The 25,838-nt window shown below is 29.6% G+C and overlaps 4 protein-coding genes across 4 annotated transcripts; 2 read left to right on the forward strand and 2 right to left on the reverse strand.

Moving 5' to 3' along the window:
- Positions 1-266: 266 nt before the first annotated feature.
- Pex11c (peroxisomal biogenesis factor 11c) lies at positions 267-1,281 on the forward strand. Its single transcript, XM_017903108.1, has 4 exons — positions 267-508; positions 661-839; positions 926-994; positions 1,077-1,281. The coding sequence occupies exons 1-4, from the start codon at positions 278-280 to the stop codon at positions 1,279-1,281; spliced, it is 684 nt and encodes a 227-aa protein (XP_017758597.1). The 5' UTR covers positions 267-277.
- A 3,191-nt stretch (positions 1,282-4,472) lies between these two features.
- Positions 4,473-11,088, reverse strand: orb (polyadenylation element binding protein orb). Its single transcript, XM_017903104.1, has 12 exons — positions 11,068-11,088; positions 8,891-9,200; positions 8,269-8,408; positions 6,481-6,740; positions 6,268-6,394; positions 5,819-6,188; positions 5,509-5,741; positions 5,346-5,438; positions 5,061-5,226; positions 4,860-4,987; positions 4,703-4,783; positions 4,473-4,637 (listed from the first exon to the last, which is right to left on the reverse strand). The coding sequence occupies exons 1-12, from the start codon at positions 11,086-11,088 to the stop codon at positions 4,473-4,475; spliced, it is 2,094 nt and encodes a 697-aa protein (XP_017758593.1).
- An 894-nt stretch (positions 11,089-11,982) lies between these two features.
- Cdc16 (cell division cycle protein 16) lies at positions 11,983-14,813 on the reverse strand. Its single transcript, XM_017903069.1, has 11 exons — positions 14,703-14,813; positions 14,471-14,623; positions 14,235-14,393; positions 14,005-14,164; positions 13,677-13,929; positions 13,522-13,601; positions 13,351-13,440; positions 12,963-13,272; positions 12,630-12,792; positions 12,352-12,544; positions 11,983-12,270 (listed from the first exon to the last, which is right to left on the reverse strand). The coding sequence occupies exons 1-11, from the start codon at positions 14,811-14,813 to the stop codon at positions 11,984-11,986; spliced, it is 1,959 nt and encodes a 652-aa protein (XP_017758558.1). The 3' UTR covers position 11,983.
- Positions 14,814-15,192: 379 nt separating this feature from the next.
- Positions 15,193-21,214, forward strand: LOC108549612 (protogenin). The gene is made up of 20 exons (XM_017903090.1): positions 15,193-15,582; positions 16,061-16,323; positions 16,404-16,536; positions 16,623-16,779; positions 16,848-16,922; positions 17,030-17,256; positions 17,350-17,492; positions 17,565-17,724; positions 17,869-18,153; positions 18,243-18,410; positions 18,491-18,682; positions 18,752-18,936; positions 19,032-19,179; positions 19,253-19,351; positions 19,416-19,569; positions 19,653-19,786; positions 19,862-20,227; positions 20,312-20,589; positions 20,663-20,770; positions 20,879-21,214. The coding sequence occupies exons 1-20, from the start codon at positions 15,516-15,518 to the stop codon at positions 21,086-21,088; spliced, it is 3,552 nt and encodes a 1,183-aa protein (XP_017758579.1). The 5' UTR covers positions 15,193-15,515; the 3' UTR covers positions 21,089-21,214.
- Positions 21,215-25,838: the final 4,624 nt, after the last annotated feature.

Below are 25,838 nucleotides of genomic sequence, written 5' to 3' on the forward strand. Positions count from 1 at the left end.
CGTTACGCACTTGATTTTGACATATGTTATTTATTGGCAAGTAGGACATATGTATATGTATGTATATATATATGTATCTAATTACAAGCTTACTTGCATTATTTGGTAAGTTACCATTTTCGTACAGTTAATCTTCCAAATTGCATAATATTATTCAAATAATTAATTTTGTAAACAATTAATATTATTGATTTATTTGTCAATAATGTAAAATTAAATTTTTTTAATATTTTGTTACAGTTTCAACTCTAAATTTTTGAAACATACTTGTATCAAAATGAATATTTCATTAATATCAGAATATTTAGAAACATATCAAGGAAGAGATAAATTCTTGAGAACACTATCTTATATGACAAAATTTGCTATGTTGGGTGCATCTTCAAATGAAACAAAAAAAAAGTTACAAATTTTCAGTAGCCAACTGAGTGAATGTAGGGTAATTTTGAGATTATTAGATGACATGCCAATGATTCATTATGCTATGACATATGGATGGGGAAAACAGGTATATATATTAATGTAATATATTATATTTACAACGCAAAAGAAAATATTTTACGCCAATTGTATGTTTCACTTTGTATGTATGTATTAATATAATGTACAGATTTATACTATTCTTCTACAGGCATATAAATTTCATATGTCATCTAATAGGAGCCAGATTGGTTAATCAGATATGCAGAACTGATTCAAATTTCAGTAGATATTATATTTTGTCCAATAGAACACATTTCTTGGGCTGGTAACCATAAATTAATTCAGATCAATACTAAAGTATGGAATAATGTTTCAACCTGGTTCTGGATAATATCTTTGCACTTGTCATTATTAAAGTATGTTAAGAAGAACTTGGTTAAATGTCTTTATCTTTTCTTTAAAATTACTATTATATATATATATATATATATATGTTTTTTAGATCTTTACGAAAACTAAACAAATTCAGTAATTACAAAACGCTTCTTGATGAAACTAATGTTAGTACAAGGTAAATTTAAAGACAAAATAGAAGTATTCACACTAATTTAATTAATAAAATATTGTAATACTAATGATTTTTTTCTGTTTAGGAAAAATAAAGTAGCTCTGAAGACAATAGGCAAACAAAGATGGAGTGAATTATTAACTTGCATTAGATTAGTATTAGACATAAGTTATGCGGTTAATTATCTACCATCTGGTATATTGTGGGGAGGTCAATTAAAAACTTGGCAAGTTGGTGCACTTGGAACATTGTCTTCTTTGATTGGCTTGTATCAAGCTTTAAGCAAATAAGTAGAGTACACAAATTCATAATACTTATTGTCAAAGTGAAGAAGTAGAAATTATGTGTAATGTTATAATTATAATTGTAAATATATTTTTTATTCGGTTTTGCAATTTGTATAGAGAGTGGTGTATAATAAATGTAAAATAAATTATATTCTTAATATTTTAAGAATTGGAAGAAAATCAACCTTAACTATTCAATCTATATGTAATTTAAAGCATAATTATATATATTACAAAGCAGTACAATATTGTTAACATAATAAAGAACAATTTATTGTTTCTAATATATCAATTTTGTGTTACAAGGTATGTTTTAACAAGGATATATGCAATAGGAAAAAAGCTAAAGCAATATAAATTATTGACAGCTCAGATAAAGCTTATTTGATTTTAAGCTAATTGGTGTAATTATATACGTTTTCTATTGATTGAATTGTTTTTTACATTGTTCTCCTCGAATGTCAATAGATATAAATTATAAATGTAGATTCTATTATCAATAAAAGTGAAAGAATAGGAGGCACTTTCTGTATGAACATAAAAAAAATATTTTGCTACCTAGGGTACAATGAAATCATTGCCTCGCGAGTGGTTAAATCTCTTAAAATTGTTAAGAAAGCTTGACATTATGCGTACCAGTAGCAGTCTTGTTTCTTTAATAATAGATCACCCTGTATCGCGTGGTTATCAATGATTTAAAAATAATTTGTGTTTTCCACGTTAGAATAAAATCTATGGAGATTATATTAAAAGGCACGACTTATTAAAAGTTTGTAAATAAGATAATATTTCCGATAAAAGAGCATCTTTAAAATTTCTAACGGCTCATTATCTTTTAGCCTTTAATTCCTTAGTTTTTAGTCTAAGAGTTTTTGTCGTTCATCTGTTTAGAACCGTATTCAGGCATTAGCAAAAACTGATCTTCTTTACTAAAAACTTTATGGTTACATTCGAAGCTTTTGTAGAATATATATATATATATATATAATATTATAATATTAATATTATAATATATAATATTATATATACACACACACGTATATATATATATATATTGTATACTGTATATGTATATACACATGTATACATACATTATATATATATACATATATATATACACATATACACACACACACACACATACATATTATCTTGTATGTTGTATTAAAGCACTTCATAGGAGTATTTTACTTATGTATATAATAACCATGTTGTTTGATAATTGCATTTGATGTAACGCGATATATTTTTTTTTTTTTTGTATTTATTCCACTTTCATAAACCAAGCGAAATTTTAATGATTCAGAAATATGATAAATTCATTCTTCCCTTTAATATTTTTTAAGTAATTCAATAGTATAGCAGTATAACTTGCCGTTGATTATATGAATTTTAAATTATAAATCTTAAATTTATAATTTTTTTTTGGAACATTCACCATTAACAACATATGAACTACAGTTATTTGTAATATAGAATGTAATGAATCATAGTCACTGTATCACTAAAGACTAAATGTAAAATATTTGAGTGGCATCGTTGTATACTGCGTTTGTTTCGAACGTAGTTTTCTAAAAATTGTGATCATAGCTATTTATTCTTTCAGTGTAATTTAAATTTCAAATTTTAAGTTCCAAATTTTAAACTTCAATTTTGCTTCTGTCAGTATTTATTCGTTATAATTATTCCTAACTTTTGATAATTCTTTCCTCTCAATAACAAGAGTATTTGTAATTACTTATCATAAGGATAATTATATAATTATTTTAAATTAATTTAAATAAACTATTATAATTTAGATTAGTTTAAAAATAAATAACAAAGTTAAACAAATTAAATATAAATTAATATGATCAATATTGTTATAATGTGTACTATCAATTGATTTTTATCTTATGATTTTTCGTACTATCTATCAAATTTTCATGATGTAATAACATTTAATATCTAGCACTTTGCATAAGCACACATTTTTAAGGCCAAGGAGTTTGAAAAGGGCAGAAGGTTCACTTGGAAGAATAATTTGTTCAACGACAAAAAAAAAAAAGAACAAAATAATAAAACAGAAAAGGAGGAACGACAATGGAAGTCTATCTGCAAAAATATGATTTTTAATTCACTCAACAAAATGATATCAAAACATCAGAAACGCGATTAGAAGAAATACCACGAAATCTTGTTGAAAGAAAATACATAACATAATATCGTAACAAAAAATAAAAACAGAATCAATTCACTACAATCCGCTCCAGAATCGTAGACCATGTACTTCTCCATTTCGTCAACAGTTAAACAGTCCCTGTAAACGAAAGCTCACAAAGGCTTACCGCTTTGACTAAGAATATAAATTATGATTACAGTGGCCATTTTGGCAATACCCTTACACTGTACAATCTAACATAAAACTACAACGACGGGCAATATCATCGACAAATGTCGGTATACAGCCTGGGTTCTGATTAGTACTCAAATTAAATGCGTTCTTCGCAAAAAATAATAATTAAATTATTAATTCCTCCTGCCACTAGAATACCACAATAAACTAATCTCATCGAATAGTTTACGATTAAGCGTAATATTTCGCCGATAGATTATTACAGCGGCGCATTGTGTTTTTATGGATCTTTTAACATTATGAACTTAGTCCTTTTCTTTCTTTTTCATTCTCTTTAACAATCGAGTGGCTTCCCATTTTATCGTATAAAAATTATTGTCACTATAAAAGCCACAATTGGACCCACACGAATTCAATGTAAATGCACACTCGTAACGCATAATTACCGTATAATGTGATGTGTTACTCAATGGCACAATTATATTCTTCGCAATAAAACGATCAACAAGAGAACCAGTCCCTAAATAAACATACTAAATAAAAATACTGTTTGTTGAGAACGTGGTAGTGGCCGCGTTCGAAATAGGAACTTTATGTGAAACACGATTTTTATCCATTAATTAGTCTCTATACCGCGGACGTACGTGATAGTAACGATAATAAACAAATCGTTGCATTTGCCGATCAGCTGGTGTATCCGGTATTTTAATGTATATCGTCAAACCAGCTGCCCGCAGCTCTGCGATAAAAACTAAGTTTGCACCCTGTCAATAAGTCAGCTAGCGCAACGTCCGTGCAAAAACAAATAGTCAAAAAAAATTGAATGTATGACCACGAAAGAGAAACTCAATAATTGTACTTAAATTGTGGGATTATTCATTCCACGAGGCCAGGAATTTACGTTGGGTGATAATCCAACTACTTGATTTGTCTTGGAATTGCGCATTAAAGGCTTATGGTGCCACATTGATTCCATTGAATGTTGCCATTGCCAGCAACTGCGACAGAAATATCGGAAGCACACCTAAAAACAGGATAAAAATAATCAAATATTTTATATCTAAAATATGAAAGAAATTTATTTCATACCACTTCACGACAAAAATAAGGTCCTTGCTGTACAGAGCAACCGGAACACATAGAATCTTCTAAATACGGATCAACTTGAACCTATTGAAAACAATAAATTTAAATACCTTTATTTTTTTTTTAATATTTCATAAACATCATATAGAACCAGGCAAACCTTTTTTGTAAATTTGGCAGTTTTAATTTCTATGAAAGCAGCTGAAATTGCTTTCATATATGAATGTTTTGTACTAAACGTAACACGGCCAGATCCGATTGGATATTTGTGTTTATCAGTATCAATACCTAGAAATAAATTTTCAGTTTCGTAAGAAGTATCCCTTGGAAATTATCGATAAATAAATGTATCGATTTTTACCCGCATAAATAACCCCACGAAATAGATCATCCATAATTTTTGCTAAACCAGCAGCAGTCAGCATACCGTGAAGAGCACCGACAAATACTGTTTTATGGGGATCAAGCTTCTGCGATGAAGATTTTACATAATTACTATCTTCAAGAATCCAAGGTATCACTTGTACCTACGTTAAAATTATTTCAAAAAGGTTATAACTTTAAAAAAGATAATTTAAAAAAAATTAAATTACTAAATAAAACAATACGCAAAAACAAATTATTTTAAAAAACAAGTTATATTTACCTCTTTTGCTTTCATACGTTTAGATGATATTTTATAATACCAACTGCCACCATTGGTAAAATCATGTGTACAACATGCCAATAAAGTTTTTACCTTAAATAATGCATATTTGTTAAAAATGATTAAATTGAAAGAAGTTAAATACTATAAAATATTTAATTACCTGTTTTTCGGATTCAAAAATGATATATACATATCCTTTTGGTTGTGTCGCGGACTGATCTTTCCCTGGCCATTCCACTCGTATTTGACCGAACTGCTTGAAAGTTGCCATTAAAAGAGACTCGGTAATATCCCAAGGTACACCACCAAGGAATACCTTAGATGAGTAACCTGATGGTTTTTGTGTGCGTTGTGGCAATATGCCACTCCAAGTACAAGTTGGGTCACAAAGTGCTAAAATAATAATCTTTAATATTGCTAACATATTTTACACTTGATTACAACATTTTAGTAAATAAATTATTATATACCAGCAGCACTGCGATGAAAACGTGCTACACGTTCAAGTGAGATCTGTGGATCTAAAATATTTATTGGGGATGAATTCAGAGCCATCATATGATTTCCAGTGGAACAACAGTTTTTTTCATGTGACAGAAAAGAATTCAGAAAACCGCCAGTTTGATTTGATCCATAGTGATGACCGCGATTGTGTCCATGTGAATGATGATGGTGCGTCGACGATGAATTTTGATGAGGTGAAGATAAATATTTTTTCACTGCCATTCGTTGAAACGCGGCTGCTCTATTATTCGTACATAAATCCACTTCCGGTGACATCAACGAACCCAGAGACTGAGGGTAACATTCGTGTGACGATGAGTTTAACGATAAACAGTTCTAAAATGAAACAATTTCTTTCTCCCTAACTTTGATGAACTTAGATAATTATTGACTATAACTTAAAAAAAAAAAATACCATTATATCGGATAGAGACCCATCCACACTACTTATACCACTCGTGTCTGAGTCCGCTGGTGAGTTTGATCTTGATCCATTGCACCCCATCACATGAGGATATTCTAAGGTAGGACTACTGCAGTCGCTGATGTTAAACAAAAAAATAATAATAAATTATATATTAGTAATCATATAATTATACACAACTATACAGAATTTCTTAAGAAATACCTGTAAGGTGGTGACCCACGGATAGGTCTACCATAATAAGGAGAATGAATAGGCGACGTAGGTGAACCCACATGTTGCATAGATCCTCGACTCTTTGGCGATGATGCTGTCTGATTACTACTATTCGTAGATGAATACGAATAAGGGTTGGAGTAAAGACTTCCGGGGGTGCTAGGACTGCCAGGTGTCGTAATAGAACTTGGAGAACTTGGAACGTCTAAAATTGATGAGTTCGAGCAAATTCCACTTCTGTCATCTCCCTATATGCAATAACATACAACAATCAATCGATTAAAAACTCTTTCAACATACTTCAATCAGCATTTTCCTAAATTATAAATAAGATCCGGCAGAACATTTAGTTCGTTCAACAATAAGAAAAATTTCATAACATCTTCGACAAAGAAAAGCCTGTTACGCTATTATTGGATGACATTAAACATAATGTTGCGACATAAAAAATAGAAAAAAAAAACAGGGCAAGCGATTACAAGTTCACAGGAAAATTGAAGACAAAGAGAATAGTAAGCTCTGATAGAGCCGTTTGGCTCAAGCTTGTAAATTCTTGGCTACACTGGAATCCGGAACGCACTAACGCGCGCGGCTATGCGTAATTTATTTTGCCCAACGCATTATATGCCGGCTCTAATACGTGCATTTCGATGTCCTGCCGGTCCTTTATGTACAGATGCATCCAGCAAATGGTGAAGGTAATAACGTTAAAGGCGTCGAGAAGAGCCTGATAAAATGTCCATTAAAGTGTCTGGTCGACAAGGCATGACTTTCATATTGGTCTCTCTTGCTTTTACCCCTTTCGACCACGAATACTACCATTTAACACAGATCACAATAATATATTATTTATGTTATTTTACAAAGGAAATGTTACAAAGGAACTTGTTATTAATCGTTAATCTAATAATTGCTACTAATAATATCCTACAGGATAAACAAATTTTTACAAGGAAATACAAGATATACTGGTCTGTTAAAACATTTTTGATTCTTTCTATCGGCATTTTAGAAATGTCATGGTTAGAACAAAATCTTGTATTTTTATCGCCATACATTGCATTATCTCTATCCGTTATCATTATTTGCACTATACTAAATTGATATTAGGGATTCGTCGTAACAAATATATTGAAAATCAATACATCAGGTAGCCAGGAAGTCTCTATTGTAGAAAAAAAAAATTAACTGCACGATGGACGGAAAAGGAAGTTCGAGGAGCAGTTGGAGTCCCTCCAATGAGGATAATCATTGTTCCGGTTATTGCATTGGCAGCAAGCAGAGTTTCGGAATACTGCCTACTTCACCATTTAAAATTTTCACTATCGTGTTCAACATGTAACACTCGGGAATTGAAAAAATAATATTTTAATGGCAGCTATTTTTAAATTGGCACCGATATTATAGTTGTTTTAACATTGTTGGGACCAAAATTTTATTAATATATACTTACAAACATTTTCGGTAATGATATAAAAGCTACTTAAACTTATAAAGAATGTAACAGAATGTAATGACTTTATAAGAAAATTATAATTTATAATTCTTTATAATTTCTATTTTATTATACTACATGTCGCTTAATTTCTGTTTTGGAAATAACAAACACCGTCATATTTAATAAAACCGTTATAAATGTAAGAATAAACTAAGGAACTGACTTTGATAAGTATGACGTAAATAATGAAATTACCTGACCTAAATGAAACTGAACGTTTCATGTAAGGCAGGCGGTAGAAGCTTATGCATAATATGTAAAACGACAAAAAATGTCACCTGATAATGTTGAGAAGATCCTTGATTGCGACCCTGATACTGATAATTACGACAACCGGGAGACGCAGCTGTTGACTGGCTGCCTATCAATGATCCCCGGGGTAAACCCAGTCCAAATAAATCCGAAATTGACATGTCTCCTGTCGTGAGAAAAGAATATAAAATACGTTACAGCCTTAAATAAAAATTACAGAAAAATACGACAGCACCGCGAGGACTATCGGCTAACAAACGACTAGCGGGCACGCTCGTTAATTTTGAAACGACCAAGTAGGCACGACTAGAGAAAAAAAAAGAATGTAATTCATAAAATAAATATTGATTTTTTATGTGGATACAAAAATATTAATGCAATTATAAAGCGAAAAAGAAATCATTAACCCTTTCACTAATAACTGTGAAACAAATTAATTATAACGAAGTAAGGTCGCAATATTAAAATTGTTGATTTCATACTTATCTAATATTGCTCCATTTATTTATAATTACACTACTTGACCTGAACTTGAACATCAATCCACTATAATAAAAGGGTTAATAGATAATCCAGAAATCTATCTAAAACTTTAATTAACGTAATATACTATTATGTAAAAATTGAACTACGTAAAGAAACTTTTACCATCGATATTGTTGTTCTTATTAATTTGAGTGCAAGACGAATCGTGCGAATATCCCTGAAAGTTGGCCGCCGGTGAAGGATCTACTAGCAAATTGCCGATGTACTGCAACTGATGCAGATGTTCCCGTTCACTGTCCCGATCGCGTTGCTGTTGCAATTTGTCGCGATTCAACTGCTCCCGATCACGTTGTTGCAGCTGCATATGGTCCTGGTCGCGTGATGCTTGTAGTTGTAGACTATGCGATGTCTCATTATTCCAATCAGACACGTCCGATATCTTCACTCCGTCTACATCGCACGATAAATCTAGCTGCAGAGCACGAAAAGTCCAATCGTTAAAATATTTCAAATCGAAAACTCGAAATAATATGTTACACGTTTCTTGTAACGTGTTTGATCGCGTTTGGTAACATTTGATATCTCGATAACAAGTTACAATATTACAAAGTGATAATAGATAAACGAAATCACCATTTTCTCTTTTACAGAAGCGTCGATTAAATTATTTTGCAGTTTATGTTCCTTCTTTTCGGCTAAATAAGTAATCGTAAATGAATAATAAATTACAATTAATTTTTACAATGGCAATTAACTGTAGCGTGTATGTAAATAGACGCCGTAGAAAATATGGGTGCTACACGGAATATTTAACTCGGCAACATAAATTATATTATTATATTTAAATGTTAAAGAAAAATTGTAAAAATTTAATTCCGTTATTTTCTATCAACTTTACGATTGTCTAATCGTATAATTTTCATCAAACAGTATTTAAATTGATCGCCTCGTTTGTCACGCTAACCGATTTCCTTGCGCAATTTCCGGCAAAAGTGACGAAATTTTCGAACTTCCACGATTCCTTAGAAGATACACTACACGAAGAATTTAAATAATTTCAAACGTTAAAGTGTTTTGTTCGCGATTAAAAATTATGAAAATTAATGCGTATCACCTACCACTGAATTCCTCGAAGTCATCGCTACGAACGATATCAGCAAACTATGCTTCGAGCTTTCGGTACAGAATAACGAAAACAGGAGCCTGAAGGACGCCACTCCCATTTGCGTTCATGGAATTCGGAAAAAAAATTTTGCAGGGCCGGGAAGATATCGAGGCATTCTAGAGGTTCAACAAGAATTCCAAACTTCTTAGAATTCAACGCTGTCAAATTCAGACACACGAAACCTAAGAACGTTTATAATCGATGCAAATAATTATCATTTCATGTTACATTAGTCAAAGCTGTAACATTTTTGAGACCCTTAAGATTTTATAACCCTTTGATACTTCGAATTACTCGAAGATTGCATCAATATTGATAATTCTTACGAAAATCGTTAAATATGTGCCTGACGATATATTCGTATACGTATAGGTACCTAGTAGAAATAGGCGAAACCTAAATTTCAGTACATTTCAAGTTATAGATATGATACGAATTGAAAAATCGAATGAGATACCGTAAGGTCGTTATATAAGAACAAGAATACATTATGACATAAATTTTTTATACATTCAGTTTGCCACTTTTATAGAAAAAACCACGGTTTCAATCTATTTTCGTGATTCGTTGATGCCACCATCTGCAGCGACGTACACTTTGTTTTAATAGTCCTGTGCTATGTTTGCAAATAGTATCGTATATCTTCATAGAATTTATGAATATTACACAACTTTTTGGATAAATTAGGTGAAAACAAGTTCTTCTTTACCTTCACTTAATACTTTGAAAATGACTAACGAAGGGTTAAGGGCAATTTCAGGAGGCGCAACACACATACATATGTATATAGATTAAGGGTGAGACTACCAGCGTACGAAACGCAACGTGTTTTGCACGTGGACGCGTTGCGACTCAACGTACGATTCGCGTGTTTGTTTACAAGTGAGGACGCAGGACATTCCTTTGTATTTGGTTTTACATTCTAGTTCCTACGTTATAATCATCACTGTATACCGACATAATTTACACAGCAAATTTTCCTTTCAGAGCGACACCATAACGACACACTAACGAAATTCTAAAGTAGGTTACCAATCGACCGCATGAGAAGTCAAAAAACGAGGTCTATAGGAAAATAAGGCGTATTGAAACACTAGTATGGAAATATCGAGAAATAAATATTAAATAATATGAAAAAAGAATGTAAAATTTTTATACGGGAATAACAACTTACCAATTGCATTAATGTAAGCATGTCGATTTTTGATTGAGTCTTGACAAATTTTTCAATTGTTCTGATCGCTGTTCTCCACTGAATTCAACGTGTTAACTCGTAACGTGGTTCAATGAATTACAAACTTGATATTGTATAAATGTCTTCAATAAAGTTTTCTCGATTTAACGAATGCGAAGAATTAAATACGCGAATTTAATAAATTAGTTAATGAACAATTATCGTGTTACATTAAAAGTTTGGATTATTTGATCCCGCCGGGTTTTTAATTATTTGCCGGGGGATAATATTTTAATTATTTCAACTCCCAGAATCGCCCATTTATAATTAGTTCGTTGGTTCTTCGAAAGTAAAATTTATTTCTTCTTATGTTCGATTTAATGTCGATACAGAAACGATGGAGACGGAACGCCCATTCTTCTCCACATTGCTCCACTCTGCGAACTGAATTGAAGATCTGTTCCTCCCTTTCCCCCTTTCACAGCAGGTTCCATCTTTGGAAACTACCGGCGCAGTTCGCGAACGCGCCCTTGTGGAATTTCATGTTTGTGATAAAATACAAAATTGTATCGCTTGATGCGTATTATCTTAAATGAAATTTATATTATTAATAAATAATATATTAAATAAACAAAACAAATTTTTTAAATTCAGCTTAAAATGTTATTTATGACAAACCACATATTTTATTTAACTGTTTCTAGATTTAATATTATTTTTCCTTAAAATATTCAAATAAATTAAGTGTGGAAATATTAATTATTTAAACATACATCAATTCATCAAATTTTCATACAAAATCAATACAGTATATAATGAAGGAAGATTATTTGAACAAAAAAAGGAATGTTTGAAGCAAGACAATTGCTTTATTACATAGACAAATCTATTTATTATATAAAAAAATTTGCGCATTTTATTCTATATGAGCAGTTGACGAATCCAACATTTCAACTTCAGAACTAATATCACTAGAATAATTCACAACCACATCTCGTGGATTACGTTCTATTTTATCAGAAGTATTGTCATCAGTTTTACTAGAATCTTCTCCCCAGCCAGAAAATAAATTTACTCTTAATTTATCAATGTCTTGACTTCCTGACCCAGTTATATTATTTGCGTTTTCTGAAGATTCCGTATTATCTGCTTCTTGATTCTTATTTGCCGGATATTTGTACTTTGGAATATCAATTGGTGCATCTAAAAAATATTGTTTATAAACAGATACAATATACATTTATTGTAAGTCATACAAAATTTAATATTTTTATATGTATATACCGGGATATGGAGGAGATTCCTCGATAAGCTGTTCCATAACATATGTCAACATAGTTGTTGTAAAAGTATCATCTCTTCTTAGTCCAAGTGCTCGATGAAAAGCATCAACAGCTTCCTGCGTATTTCCCATCAATGCATGAATAAAACCCACTGCTGAATAAGTTGATGCATTTAATGGATTTAACATTAATGCCTGAAATCATTATAACATTTATGCAATGAATCATAACTAAAAGTGATACTGATATGTATTTTTATTTCGATCTAAATCTTTTAACCTGTTGATGATATTCTAAAGCCTCTCCATATTTCTTCATCTTTCTACAGGTATGACCCAAGTTATTTAGAAGTGCCTCCCATTTACTAGGTAGAATAACATCCTTTAGTCCACCTTGAATTTTTTTCATGGCTTCCTTAAACTGCTGTTCAGCAGTTTTGTAACTGTATTAGATGAAACGACAACTCTTGATAAATTAGGCAGAGATTTCCAAATACCGTAGAAGGGTGGAAGTACACTAATCACGTTGTAGAGTGAATTTTGAACCCCTCTTTTCTTTATTAGAGTAACTCAAACTCAGGGATAATACTAGAATAAATATCAAAATACTTACTCTAAATTGTAAAAAGATATAACTCCCATTTCATGTATAACAAATGGATCATTTGGTGCTATTCCTTGGGCCTGTTGGAAAAACTTGTCAGCCAATTTAAGATTATTTGTTAAGCCACATTCAAGTCCAATGTATAAAAGTGGCAAGTGACAACCTTTCATTAATTGAGAAGCCTTAAAATAAGCAGCCATTGCTTGATCATGTTCATTCTCTACTGCAAAAGAATGGCCATAAGCTAACCAGACAGGACCAAATAATCTATCCAATGCTGTAGCTTTTACTAAATATCTTCGTGCTGGATCACTTTTCCCTATTATCAAAATAGTACAATATTTCATAAGACAACAATTTTTTAAAATCTATATTATATAATTCCATTTAAAATTACCTATACTATAATAATAACATCCAACTGCAAACCATGATAAGGCCATATCTGGATATAAGTCAACTAACTTATGTGCCAAATAAAATAAAGCTGTAAAAACATGGTTAAATGATGTATAAAACTTTTAATTATATACATTTTACCTTTTATATTGCAATATAGTATATTTACCATTAGTCTTTTTTAGTTCTACTAAACAGGCAATATGTACTGGTAAACAAGAATTATGATATGGATCTTTCTTCAATATTCTAAAAGATATGACAAAGATTATAAAATTATATAAATTTACATTATATAAAAGCATATATTTATCTACAAATTACCTTTCTGTAAGAGAAAAACATTTGTGATAATCACAATTGTAATATAATCTTTCTGCTTCTGCAACTTCCATATCTAAATTACCTAATAATCTATCTGAAACAAGAACTCCCATAACACTACAAGTTGCAAGTGTTTGCTTTTTATTTGGTTCCTGATATTTTTTTAGTTTGCTCTCATATAATAACCGTAGAAGTTCTGCTTCAGCTTCTGTACATTGTTCACCGAAAGGAAGAGATTCCAAAAGTTCCTTTTCTATTAAAATTATATGTATCACAAGATTACTTATATTTATTTTCACACAATGTTTTTACACATAGACTTTTATACCTTCAGCAGCTGAAAGCATTTGATTCTGAACTAGTGCTTCAAAAGCTTGATATGAATATACATCACAATGTAGAGCTTGTTTGTAACAGTCAGTTGCTACTGATCTGTTATCCATAGCTTCATATAACCTTCCTTTCACATACAATATTGAACTTTGAACCTATCATAAAATACAATCTAATCTATAAAGTTTTATTAAATTATGAATAATATTATTTATACTTAATCACATTTTTTGGAGCATCTTCTAAAATGTCTGTACGATCTCCAAAACCTGATTGTGTTATGTTTGTACATATTTCTGATTCATTAATAACTTGTAACGCTTCATTATATTCCTTTGCTTCTAACAGACTTCTTACTGTTAAATAATGACACATCACATCTGTCTATAAAGTGGTATTAATGTAATTCAAAAAGATGGATGTAACATAATATTATTGTAAGTTTCATAATTAAAGTTTACCTTCTCTAGTCCACGACTTCTAATAAGATGAGCAGCTCTGTGATACTGTTTCATTAGATACATACAATGTGCTAAAGTACATATATCTTTAGGATCTTCATTACTTAATGAAACAACTTTATCTGCCCAAAATAAAGCAGCACTATATAGATGCTGTAAATGAATCAGTAGTTAGTTTTCCCTAATACTTTAAAATAATTCAACATCGTTTACAAAATATTTAAAACTTTACCAAATCAATATATGATTTAATTAATTTTCTATAATTATCTAAATCGATATTTTTATTGTCTAACAAATTATGCATTTTCTCACAGTCTGTATTAACACTTTGACGCGCCATGTTTAATTTAAATTTTAAGGGTTAGGTATTTCTTTTCTAAGAAATCAACATTTGTGTACTAAGATACTTTTTACTAATAAAGTATTACAAGTTACCCTTTTCATATAAAAGTACTTATTATTAAATTATTGTGTTCAAATTCAAATTTCATTGAACAAGAAAAATATAATTACAATGCAATATGCATGTGTCATTCATTGATGATTTCAAATATAATTTTTTCGATAATGTTATTGGTCAAAACATAGGGAAAATGCACGTGGCGCTGTGTAACAAAACATTATTTTGTTTCAAAAATGTTCCGTACGCAGCACTGTAGTTCGCAATCTAGAATTTCGAATCTTCTTTCCTCACTGCAAAAATCACAGACAGGGGTAGTAGAGTTAGAAGATGGCAAGAAACGAATGAATCGCGTGCTAATGCAAACGAAGCTAATCGAACATCATTCGCGACGACCGTGTAACTTTCGGTATTGTCGACGTCCTCGAAATTTCGGTGGCGATATATTATTTAACTTGACGATAATGTGAGAAGGCAGAGTAAAGCTCAAAGGGGGGTAAGAGTTCGGCGAACGGAACGGCCAAAAACTCTTGCAGGCGATGTCAAACATGCGGCGACGAATTTCGCAGGGAAGTCTACCAAACCGACGACGTATTTCGGCCAAGATTTGTCAGTGAAACTAGTGCCAATGAGTGTGAATATATGGCGGCGCGAGTACTTTTACTGAGCATCTTGTTTACAGAAGTGCTAAAGCCCGCTTGTGCCGCAGGTGCGTCTCCCTCCTCTCCTCCTATCTAATCTGTTTATATTCGCCAAAGTGATACATGCTGGACCACGCGCTAACGTCTTTTCTTTTGTATTCTTATCGAAGGTTGCAATCTCAATACTTTTTTTTATTGGACTATATATTATACAATTAAAATAAAAATTGAAATTCGAATGTTTAAATTCCAAGAAAAATAGTCATGTCTTCTAAATATTTTGTTTATTTTATTATGACATGCATGAATTGTTGTCAAACTAATGATATAAAACATTTAAATATTTATATTATGGAAATATAATTGAATTATGATACAGAAAATTTATTTTAGTCATTGAAAAATTTTGATTTGTATAATTGTACGAAAACATGCTTAGACAATTTAATGATCACATATAATAGCGATCTTTAATGTGATTTATAAGAAAATTGATAACTGTAAATTCATAGTAGTTTAAATAACATTTCATTTTTCATACTTTAGGTGTTAAAGAAATTGGAACTGGTTTACATAACAAAAATGTGTCAAAATCAGAAGGCTTCAATATTAGTCCAACCAAAGGTTCTGGTGTAACATTAGAAATTCAACCTAATGGTCATGTGATATTAGGGAGAAAAGGAATTACACTTACTTGTATAACTGGATCAAATCAAAATATTTCTTGGTTACACAATGGAGTGCCTGCACCACCATGTGGCATTGCACGTTGTACTCTTCTCAAAAATGGTTCTCTTCACTTACATAAGGTACATGTTGAAAATATAAGTAAATTGTTGCTTATCTTAGGATTGAATTAATTAATATGTCTATGTTATTATTATGACAGATGGTGCAGAAATTTAAAGAAAAAAATACTACTACAGTTAACTTTAAAGATTATTACAAAGATGAGTATCGTTGTATAATGCGTACTAATTTAGGACTTCTAAGATCATCTCCTACGTTTATTCATATAGCAGGTAAGTTTTCTATTTAATATTTTGTTATTAACCTAACTGATCTTATAAATGATGTTAAAATATACAATTATATGTATGTGTTTTAGAACTTGCCCATATATTTAAAGAGTCACCAGAAAATATAACTGCACAAGAAGGTGAAGTTGCAAGATTATCTTGCTTAATAGATAGTGTTCCTTTTCCTCCTAATATCACATGGCAGCGTAATGAAAAAATATTGTTGCCCAACCAGAGTAATTTAAAGTAAGTAACTTTTTAACAAAAATTAAGAATTAAATAATTTATTATATTAATTAAAATTTAATTTACAGTAGTAAGTATATAATGGTACCACCAGGTGTTCTGTATATAAAAGCAACGAAATTATCAGATGCTGGTTCATATAGGTATGCATATATACTGATATGTAATGATACATACATTTAATTATGTAAGTCATAAAGCAACTTGTAAGATTACAAAAAAGTGTGTAATTTATCATTTATATTCATAGATGCATAGTAAATAATGAATTCCTAAAAAAAACCAAAAAAAGTAAAGAAGCAAAATTAACTGTTATTTCACGATCAGAGGGTAATGGATCACATACACCACCATTGTTATTTCCACAAATTTTATACAATCATTGGTTGTTCAATGGATCAAATCTTAGTTTAGCATGTGCTGCATCTGGATATCCACCACCACTTATGATGTGGTCATTTATTCCTCGCTATACTGGTATTTTGCATATATATATATATATAAATAATTTTACATATATGATATTTATAGTACATAAATTTAATCTTGTACTATTTAATTGATTTTTAGATAATCACAATGCACAACCTCGCATTTTGCTTAATTCTAGTATTGGTATTAGTATATTGTCATTAGTAAATGTGAGTGCATCTGATGCAGGAGTCTATGTATGTTCTATAAAAAACTTCGTTACAAATAATGTGGAGATTCAAGTGAGTTATCAGGGAATATTGTTATGATTAGTTTTTAGTAATTTTAACAATACATTACAAAAATTATTTCAGAATGTAACAGTGGATATATTAATACCACCATCATTTGTAAAGATACCTACAAATCAAATATGTCCAAATGGGAGAACTGCAAGATTTGAATGTCAAGCACAAGGATTACCTGTGCCTAAAATATATTGGTTAAAAGATTCATTAAATATTACAATTAATGGTACAATATTTATATTCATATAAATGTGTACATAACGCGCGCACATGTATGATGCGCATGCTGTGTAAAACATCCATATATATATATATATATATAGATAAAAAATATAGATGTAGATATTTCATGTACAAATTGATCTTACAGGACGTAGGACTACATATATAAAAGAATCTAATAAAATGGAACTGGCAATATCGGCAACAGTTCCATCTGATTCTGGTATTTATCAATGTGTTGCTGTAAATTCGGCGGGAGAAATTTGGGCCGCAGGTCGGCTTCAAGTAAATACATCTCGTAATAGTCCTGCTGCACCTACCTCTTTAAAATGTCGTGCTCTGTCGCCCGTTAAAATTTTTATTTCCTGGGAACCACCAAAGTCTCTATCACATAGCAGTATTAAAGCTTATACCGTCCATTATAGTCCCGTAGGTAAGTTTTTTAAGCAACTTAATATACATAGAAATACCATATAGTAGTTAAATATTTCATAACATTTTTTACATGTTATATTCATAAAGAAGGAGGTAAAGAAGAAGTTTCTCCACCTGAACCGGGTAATTCTACATCAGTAGAAGTGACGAAGCTTCTTGAACCATATACTAATTATTCCTTCTACATACGAGTGTGGAACAATTATGGTCCGAGTGATCAATCAGCCACCATTTTGTGTTCTACAGCCCCAAGTGGTGCGTTATTTTTGTATGCCTTTCCTTTACACTTAACAGAATAGTATAAAAATTATAGCTTTTCTTTATTTTTTATTCAGTTCCTAAAGGTGCACCAAAAGTAAACTTGAATATACTTAGTAGTACAAAGTTAAATGTATCATGGGAGCCATTAACTAGAAAAGAGTCTCGTGGTGTTGTAGTACAATATAAATTACTGTATAGACTGCATGAACATCCATCTTCACGGGTTCTTCATTTACCTGCTGACGTGGAGTCCTATGTACTTTCTGGTACATGTATAATTTATTTTTACATAATTGTATTAATATATTTGAAAATAACAATTAATATATTTAAAGATTTAATACCTGGAGCACAATATGATCTACGAGTACTAGCCAGAACAAAACAAGGTTGGCCTAATATGAGCGAATCACAATTAGAGTGGACTACTGTAACTATGCCATCTGCTGAATCTAATCAATTTGTTATTAAAAATATAGTGGATGTACAAGTATTAATAGTAAATGCTTCAATTGTAAAGGTTAGTTTATAGGATTGTACTTATTATGTATTTTTCTTTTTAATGTTTGGAATATTATATATTTTTCTAAAACTTGTATTACATTTTACTGTCAGGTAAAATGGAAAATAAATGTTAAAGAAAATGACAGAATCGAATCGGAATTTGACTTTTGGCAAATTTATTGTGAAAATCAAAGTGGACATAAATTAGTAACTATTTTTTTACCACAAAATGTTACTGAATATGTATTTACTAATCTTGGTAATATCTTCTATCTCCAAAAATTATACATATATTCTGGATTTTAAAATGACTTATCTATTTCTTTGCTTAGATGTAAATGTTTCATATACAATGGGTTTATGTATGATAACTTCTGGTGAAACAACAGGTTGTTTAACGAAACAAATAGAGACTATTCAACCTGATACAAGTACGTACATTATAAGCATATAATTTATTATAATATAAATATAATAATTTTATTTATTGATCAGGTAATGTACCAATGACCTTGGAAGCAATTCCTGTTTCACCAACCTCTATAAATGTGACATGGTCTCTGAATGGTGTACATGAAGTAAATTCTTTCGAATTATGTTATCATGCAATTCATGTTGTAAATTCAGATAGTCCTAAGTGTTCTATATTGTACGTAATTTGAATTAGTTTTTCTTTCATTACAATTTAAATCAATTTTTCAGTACTATATGCTTTTAATATATTTTTTTCAGGAATGATACTAAGGCAAATATTGACAAACTCAAGCCATTTACACTATATCAGTTTAAAGTAAGGGCCATTCAAAATAATACAAACCAAAGCAATTTCTACAGTGAGTCTGTAGAATGTTATACGAATGAAGATAGTAAGTGTAAAAATTACATCAAATTTATTTTTAAATTTATATTAAATGAAATAGTAAATTAATAAATAATTTCAGTTCCTGGCAAGGTAGAAGAAGTACAATGGTTTTTAGTAAATAATACAAAAGTACGAATTGCATGGAAGGAACCAAGTAATATAAATGGTATAATACAAAATTACTTCGTTATATATACCATGGACTTAATGGATTCAGCTACAACGTGGAAAAATTTGACGGTACCTGGTAATAAAACTTCGACAACTTTACCTGGTTTAATTCCAGGAAAACGATATTTTGTTATGGTACAAGCTATGACAAAAGCTGGTTATGGTAAACCGTCAGATGCTATAATCATTATTACTGGTGGTAGTTCAACAAAAATACCAAATTCACCAGATGAACAAAAGCCACCGCAAAATACAAAACCCGATCAAAGTCTTGGTAAACATATTTACTTTAATTGTACAAAAAGTTAAAAAAAACTAAATTTAATTAAATAATTATTTTATATTTATTTATTTTTAGGTGTAATTCTTGGTGTAAGCATAAGTATTGGATTTATTACAATCTGCCTATGCAGTATATATTGTCGAAAAAAATGTGAAAATGCTCGTATTTTGAGAGATACAGCCCAATCTACAAAAGGCCGTACGTCGGTACGAAACGGAAATAGATGTTGCGTGGATCAATCTTCTACATCAGTGAGTCAACAGTTGAATACCAGAGTGACGCCTAACGAAATTGAACTTGCTGTTCTTTGTCCTACATCTCCAATCACAACTAATCCACACTTGGATACTAAAGTACATACACATATGTGTGATACATATAAACGTGTTCGAATAAATAGTTCTATATAAGAGTATATCATTACAGGGTGGAAAATCTAATGGAATTCTTGAATCTTGTGTAAAAGAGCCTTTATTACCATCATGGGAAATAAATGGTGAACCAAAAGATATTCATATAACAAAAAATTCTCAGGTACGAATTATTTTTCATTTCAGATAATATAAAATGATTACATAATTTACTAAAAATTGATAAGTAATACGTAAAATTAATACATGTTTTTAATACAATGAAATATAGTACAAAGCAGTGGACAGTGTTGACTTGAGCACACAAAAGCAAGAACAAGGGCCAGAACAAGATTTAGATGGAACACAGCTCACAGTGGTCAATTGTACTTTAGGCAGTAGCAGTAGCAGTTTAAATAATAATTTTGGTTGTCCAGATGGAGATACGTCCTTACCAAAATCGATGTGTATATCTGTTCCGGCACTTGGACCTAATGGATGAAAGCATTAGGCAATACAATTGCGTATTCACATTTTCCTCCTATGCTCACATGCAACAAGTAGGATGTAAAAGTTTTCATGCAACTTTAATCATTTGATTGGAAGATATGTATACATGCAAATGTACATACACACGTACACGTACACGTATGTTGAATTACGAGAAAAGAATTCTTACGGAAGTTCGAAACAATGCAAGTTACTATATTTTACAAGTTTAATATATAACTTGTGAATTAAAATACTAATGCATACATGATTAATGTAAATAATAGTGTTTTGAAAGTGCATTGAATCTGGACACTTCAACTATTACCTTGTATATAATGTTTCAAAGCAAGTTATTACTATTGACAACACAGTATTTCTGCGGTAGCAGTTCTATGAGGAATCTAGTAATATTTAGACTTCATTTTGTACGAAATAATACCGTGGCACAGATTCATCATGCAAATGATACTTAATAATATTCGTTAGGTAACTTGCTCATATATGTATTGAGGTGAGTGACATCTACTAAAAAGGAAAAGAGTATAAAATTGAAAATTAAGTAGATGAGATACAAAATTCTTGATGCACTTGAAAATAGGGTATCTGTGAATCATAAGTATGTTCATAAAATATCATATTTCAAATAATAGTGAAAAAGTAAATAATGCATTCCTTCACACTAGAAGACAAAATTGTTAAATATCCAAATTACGGGTATGGCCTAATCTATTTCACGATATGTATTGCTTTTAAAGAGAGCAATAGTATTGATCATTCCAAAATCTTAAGTTTTCCATTAACTAAATCTAAATTAACAAAAAAATATTCTTAGGTTCTAAGAAATTAAGAAAAGTACTAATCAGATTTTATGTATTAAAAGTATAGTCTAGAGTTTCCTTTTATTACAAATATTATTACAAATAATTATATATATATATATATGGCATTACAAATCTTGGCAAATATTTATTCTATCAAAAAATAAGATGTCAGACATTTTTTAAAGGAGTAATTGAAATATCTATATTAATTTAACAAAATCTTTTTTATACTTCAAGTTTGATAATTGTATTATACACTATTAAAACATATTAGAACAGGAAAAAATATGAAAATTTAGAAAAAAAACATTAAATTTTTGTAATAGATATAAAAAACCTGTAAAAAGTTTAAAGCATTTAAATTATTAATTTAATTATTGGAATTGTATAATATAATATATATTTTTTTTCCTGTTCATATAATAATGATAAATCTTATGTTGTACAAGATATTTAAAGTTAACTACATCATACAAAAGCAAAAAAATGAAAAATGCTAAAGAAAACTATAAACATATTCCAGACTGGTGCATGTTACCATGACAGAAAAACCCAACAAAGTACCTGATAGAATAAGCTATATCTTTTAGAGTGAGACGTAGATATGTCATGTTATTATTGTACCTCCATTAATTGTTATTTATTACATTTTACATTCAGTACTATTTTAAATGATCACATTACACTGAATTTATGCAATAATATAGTCACTACAAGCACAGTATGAAATCATATAAAAACAGAATTAATTCAATCTGCACATGCTAGAGATTTTACTATATATTTATTACACAGAGTTTTACATCTTTGTACAAGATAATTTGTTAAACATATAATTTAAAGTCATTCTCGAAAAATTATTTGCCTTACATTGAAATGATGTTGCTATTAATATAACTCATGATTTACCTATTTTTATGAAAACTCAGTACTAGTGGATTACTACAATATTTCACAAGATCTGATAACATTTTTATGAAAATAAGTAATTTCAATTGGAAACCATTTATGAATTTTGTTACATATTCTATGATCATGATTATTAGAATCTCAATTTCATGAATAGACTATTGTAATTATTTATTTTTTACAGTTTTAAAACAAATTAAATTTGTTATCAAACATTTCACAGATAGAATGCTTGTTTTGTGATTTTTATTTAAATGATTTGTTTTCCATTTGTTATCATATTTAACACGACCTGTTACATTTTATGTTACTGACATATAGTAGTATACTTTTATATTTGTTGAAGGTATTTGTTACTCTTCTTAGAGTTAAATAAAAAAATGAGAATTGATATAACAGTAGGCAACTAGTAACCGATCGCTCATGAATTCGTTTTTTTTTTCTGCACTAAAATTCTTGAAATATTTTTTGCACTGTATGTATATGTTAATTATTAAGCTTGTACAATTTTTTTTTAACATTAATTGAATTTTTAAAAAGATTGTAGAGAAAAAGGTATTATTTTTAAGAGAAAAAAGAAAGATAGATCAAAAGCATTAATTAAAAAAGAGATATAATAATTGATATGGCGACAAAATATTTGATGGCAAATATTATGCCTTCATTGCCTTAAAAAATTTGGTTTTATTGTATACAAATCTTAACCAATGTGTGTAGAATTTAAAATATTTTGATCATTTTACTTTTTAGCAGCATAATGTACTGTATTTGTTAAGCGCGATATTGTTTTTTTTTTTTGCTACGTATATAATTCTGTAAAAAAGAAATTTATTTGCGTTAATTTGTACCTTATATAAAAAGTTCCCAGTTTATAAGATAACATTCGCTAAATTTAAAATGAATTGAAACGTATTGGTGTTGAATTGGTATCATAATATCTTTGACTAATTGTGTGGATGTGATAAGTTTTAAACTTTGTAAAAAAAGAGAAAGCAAAAAATAAAGTCGCCGTGCTGTTATCTGAGCGTTTTATTAGCTTCAAAAGATAGATTATATACAGTAGATCAACCTGAATTGAAAAATTTTCCTATCCTATTGGATGGATAATCGTTTCCACAAATCAAAGTGAATAACTCTATACCATCAAAGTTATTTCGGAAATCATCAGTAATAGTTGTGTTCAACGCAATAATACAATGGTATAATAACGCATAAAAGCATTAGACAGCACGAATTTAGAATAATCATAATTTATGTCGTATAAGTGTGAAACAGCAATACATCTAGTGATGGGACCAGGTGCATGTATCATGTTTAACCATTTGAGTCTCAAATCCATTCAATCAAGACCCATTGGGAAAATTAGTAGGATTCAAACAGTTAACATATTACTCATGATCTCAGCTATTCTTTGTGCCTCAGAAATCTGTGGCTGAGGCTAGGATTGCCGGGAAAAGAAACCACAGATGGAAAGATAAGTTTATTTTCCTCCCATTAGAATAGTAGAGGGGGAATCATTGGAACTTTGAGACGTGTTGTCTAGTTGCCTAGTAACACAACACGATAATGCGAAGTCACGTGCAATGTGATAAATACCTAGCACTAATGACACCACATCATGTTATGACAGTAGCATCTATACATACGCCAGCTAGGTGTAGTTACTAAGATTTTATTGTTAATTTTAAATTTTGCTTACAGTCAGAGAACAAAACAAAAACAAAAGATTATTTGTGAGTGCTTTATTTCTTGTTCTTCTTTTAAACTTCCTCGGAGTTTCTTAACATCAAAACCATGGATTATTAAATAGTATTTAAGTATAAAGGATTAAACATTGTTATTTTTGAATTACATATAGGAAAAAACAGGTATTGTAAATATTACATTTAGAATATAACGATTTATATGAAAGAAAAAGATTGAAATTGAGGTTATTTTGATTACAAAGTTCTTAAAAATGTATTTGTTTGTCTTACAAATTATTATATATGTTGATTTAGAAATATCATAAACTATTTCTTTATTACATTATGCTAAACAATATTTCAGTTATGTGCAGAAAGTATTTCTTGTTACTTGACTTACTTTTCTCATTCATTCATAAATTTAATTTTTTATTATTTTATTCATATTTGTACCTTTTCTAAATGACAAAGAAAATAGATTTACTGGTAAATTGGATACAATGATATTAACTACACACAGACAAAATATAAATTATCTTGTACAGTGAACTGTTAGTCTATGCAGAGTAGGTATTTTATATTATTTTAACTCAGTACCTATTACACAGTACTATAATTTAGATTTATACAATGAAACTAAGGAAATTTATTCTCATGTGCAGTAAGTAGATACAGTCAACATATTTTATTTTATTTTATATAAGACAAGTAAAAAAAGGTATAGAATCAGTAAAAAATTAAAATTTATATTAATATCATCAATTATATCAATTATTATATATTAAGAAAATTTTGTTAATTTATTTTTTCATAAATTTGAATCATTTTTTTTTTATTGAAATCTACAAAATTAATTTATCACTATAATTATGCTGTTTTTTAGAGTGAGATTATATATATTATTTGCAGAAAATATTTAAAAGTATATATTTTAATATATTATGTATAGTAAATTTTATTAAATTGTAATCTTATTGTTTAAAGTATTAAAATATACACAGAATATTTAATGATATTATTGATCTTTCTGATCTTGTATTTTGTTGTAATTAATGACTGGAATAAAATTAACCACCCAATTCCTACCTTCAAAAAACCTTTGAATTTTTAAGTACAAAGGTACAAGAAAAACAATTAAATAAATGCATAAATGAGTAACTTTATTATCAAAGAATTAATAACAATTGCTTCAAAAGAGTAATACTATAATTTTATTTGGCAGTTATTGCCGTTTTATTATATTATTTTATGCAAATTTAGGTTTACTTAATATAATAAACTTATTAATTTTCTTGGGTTTGGCGTTTATCTTTTTTTTTTCTTTTTTTTTTAGAAATATTTTCTA

The sequence above is a fragment of the Eufriesea mexicana genome, unplaced genomic scaffold, assembly GCF_001483705.2.
Source record: "Eufriesea mexicana isolate 0111107269 unplaced genomic scaffold, ASM148370v2 scaffold2119, whole genome shotgun sequence".
Classification (NCBI taxonomy): Eukaryota; Metazoa; Arthropoda; class Insecta; order Hymenoptera; family Apidae; genus Eufriesea; species Eufriesea mexicana.

Excerpts from the sequence above, each read along its gene's own strand:
- orb (XM_017903104.1), bottom strand. The coding sequence starts at position 11,088 with ATGCTTACATTAATGCAATTG. Across the intron at positions 6,741-8,268 it reads GATCTTCTCAACATTATCAG|GGAGATGACAGAAGTGGAAT; the intron begins GTGACATTTTTT and ends TATTGCATATAG. Across the intron at positions 4,784-4,859 it reads CTGCCAAATTTACAAAAAAG|GTTCAAGTTGATCCGTATTT; the intron begins GTTTGCCTGGTT and ends TGTTTTCAATAG.
- Pex11c (XM_017903108.1), top strand. The coding sequence starts at position 278 with ATGAATATTTCATTAATATCAGAATATTTAGAAACATATCAAGGAAGA. Across the intron at positions 509-660 it reads CATATGGATGGGGAAAACAG|GAGCCAGATTGGTTAATCAG; the intron begins GTATATATATTA and ends GTCATCTAATAG. Across the intron at positions 995-1,076 it reads GAAACTAATGTTAGTACAAG|GAAAAATAAAGTAGCTCTGA; the intron begins GTAAATTTAAAG and ends TTTTCTGTTTAG.
- Cdc16 (XM_017903069.1), bottom strand. The coding sequence starts at position 14,813 with ATGGCGCGTCAAAGTGTTAATACAGACTGTGAGAAAATGCATAATTTG. Across the intron at positions 12,793-12,962 it reads ATATCTTTTTACAATTTAGA|TTACAAAACTGCTGAACAGC; the intron begins GTAAGTATTTTG and ends CATCTAATACAG. Across the intron at positions 12,545-12,629 it reads CTTTAGAATATCATCAACAG|GCATTAATGTTAAATCCATT; the intron begins GTTAAAAGATTT and ends TAATGATTTCAG.
- LOC108549612 (XM_017903090.1), top strand. The coding sequence starts at position 15,516 with ATGGCGGCGCGAGTACTTTTACTGAGCATCTTGTTTACAGAAGTGCTA. Across the intron at positions 18,154-18,242 it reads CGTCCATTATAGTCCCGTAG|AAGGAGGTAAAGAAGAAGTT; the intron begins GTAAGTTTTTTA and ends ATATTCATAAAG. Across the intron at positions 18,411-18,490 it reads GTGTTCTACAGCCCCAAGTG|TTCCTAAAGGTGCACCAAAA; the intron begins GTGCGTTATTTT and ends TTTTTTATTCAG.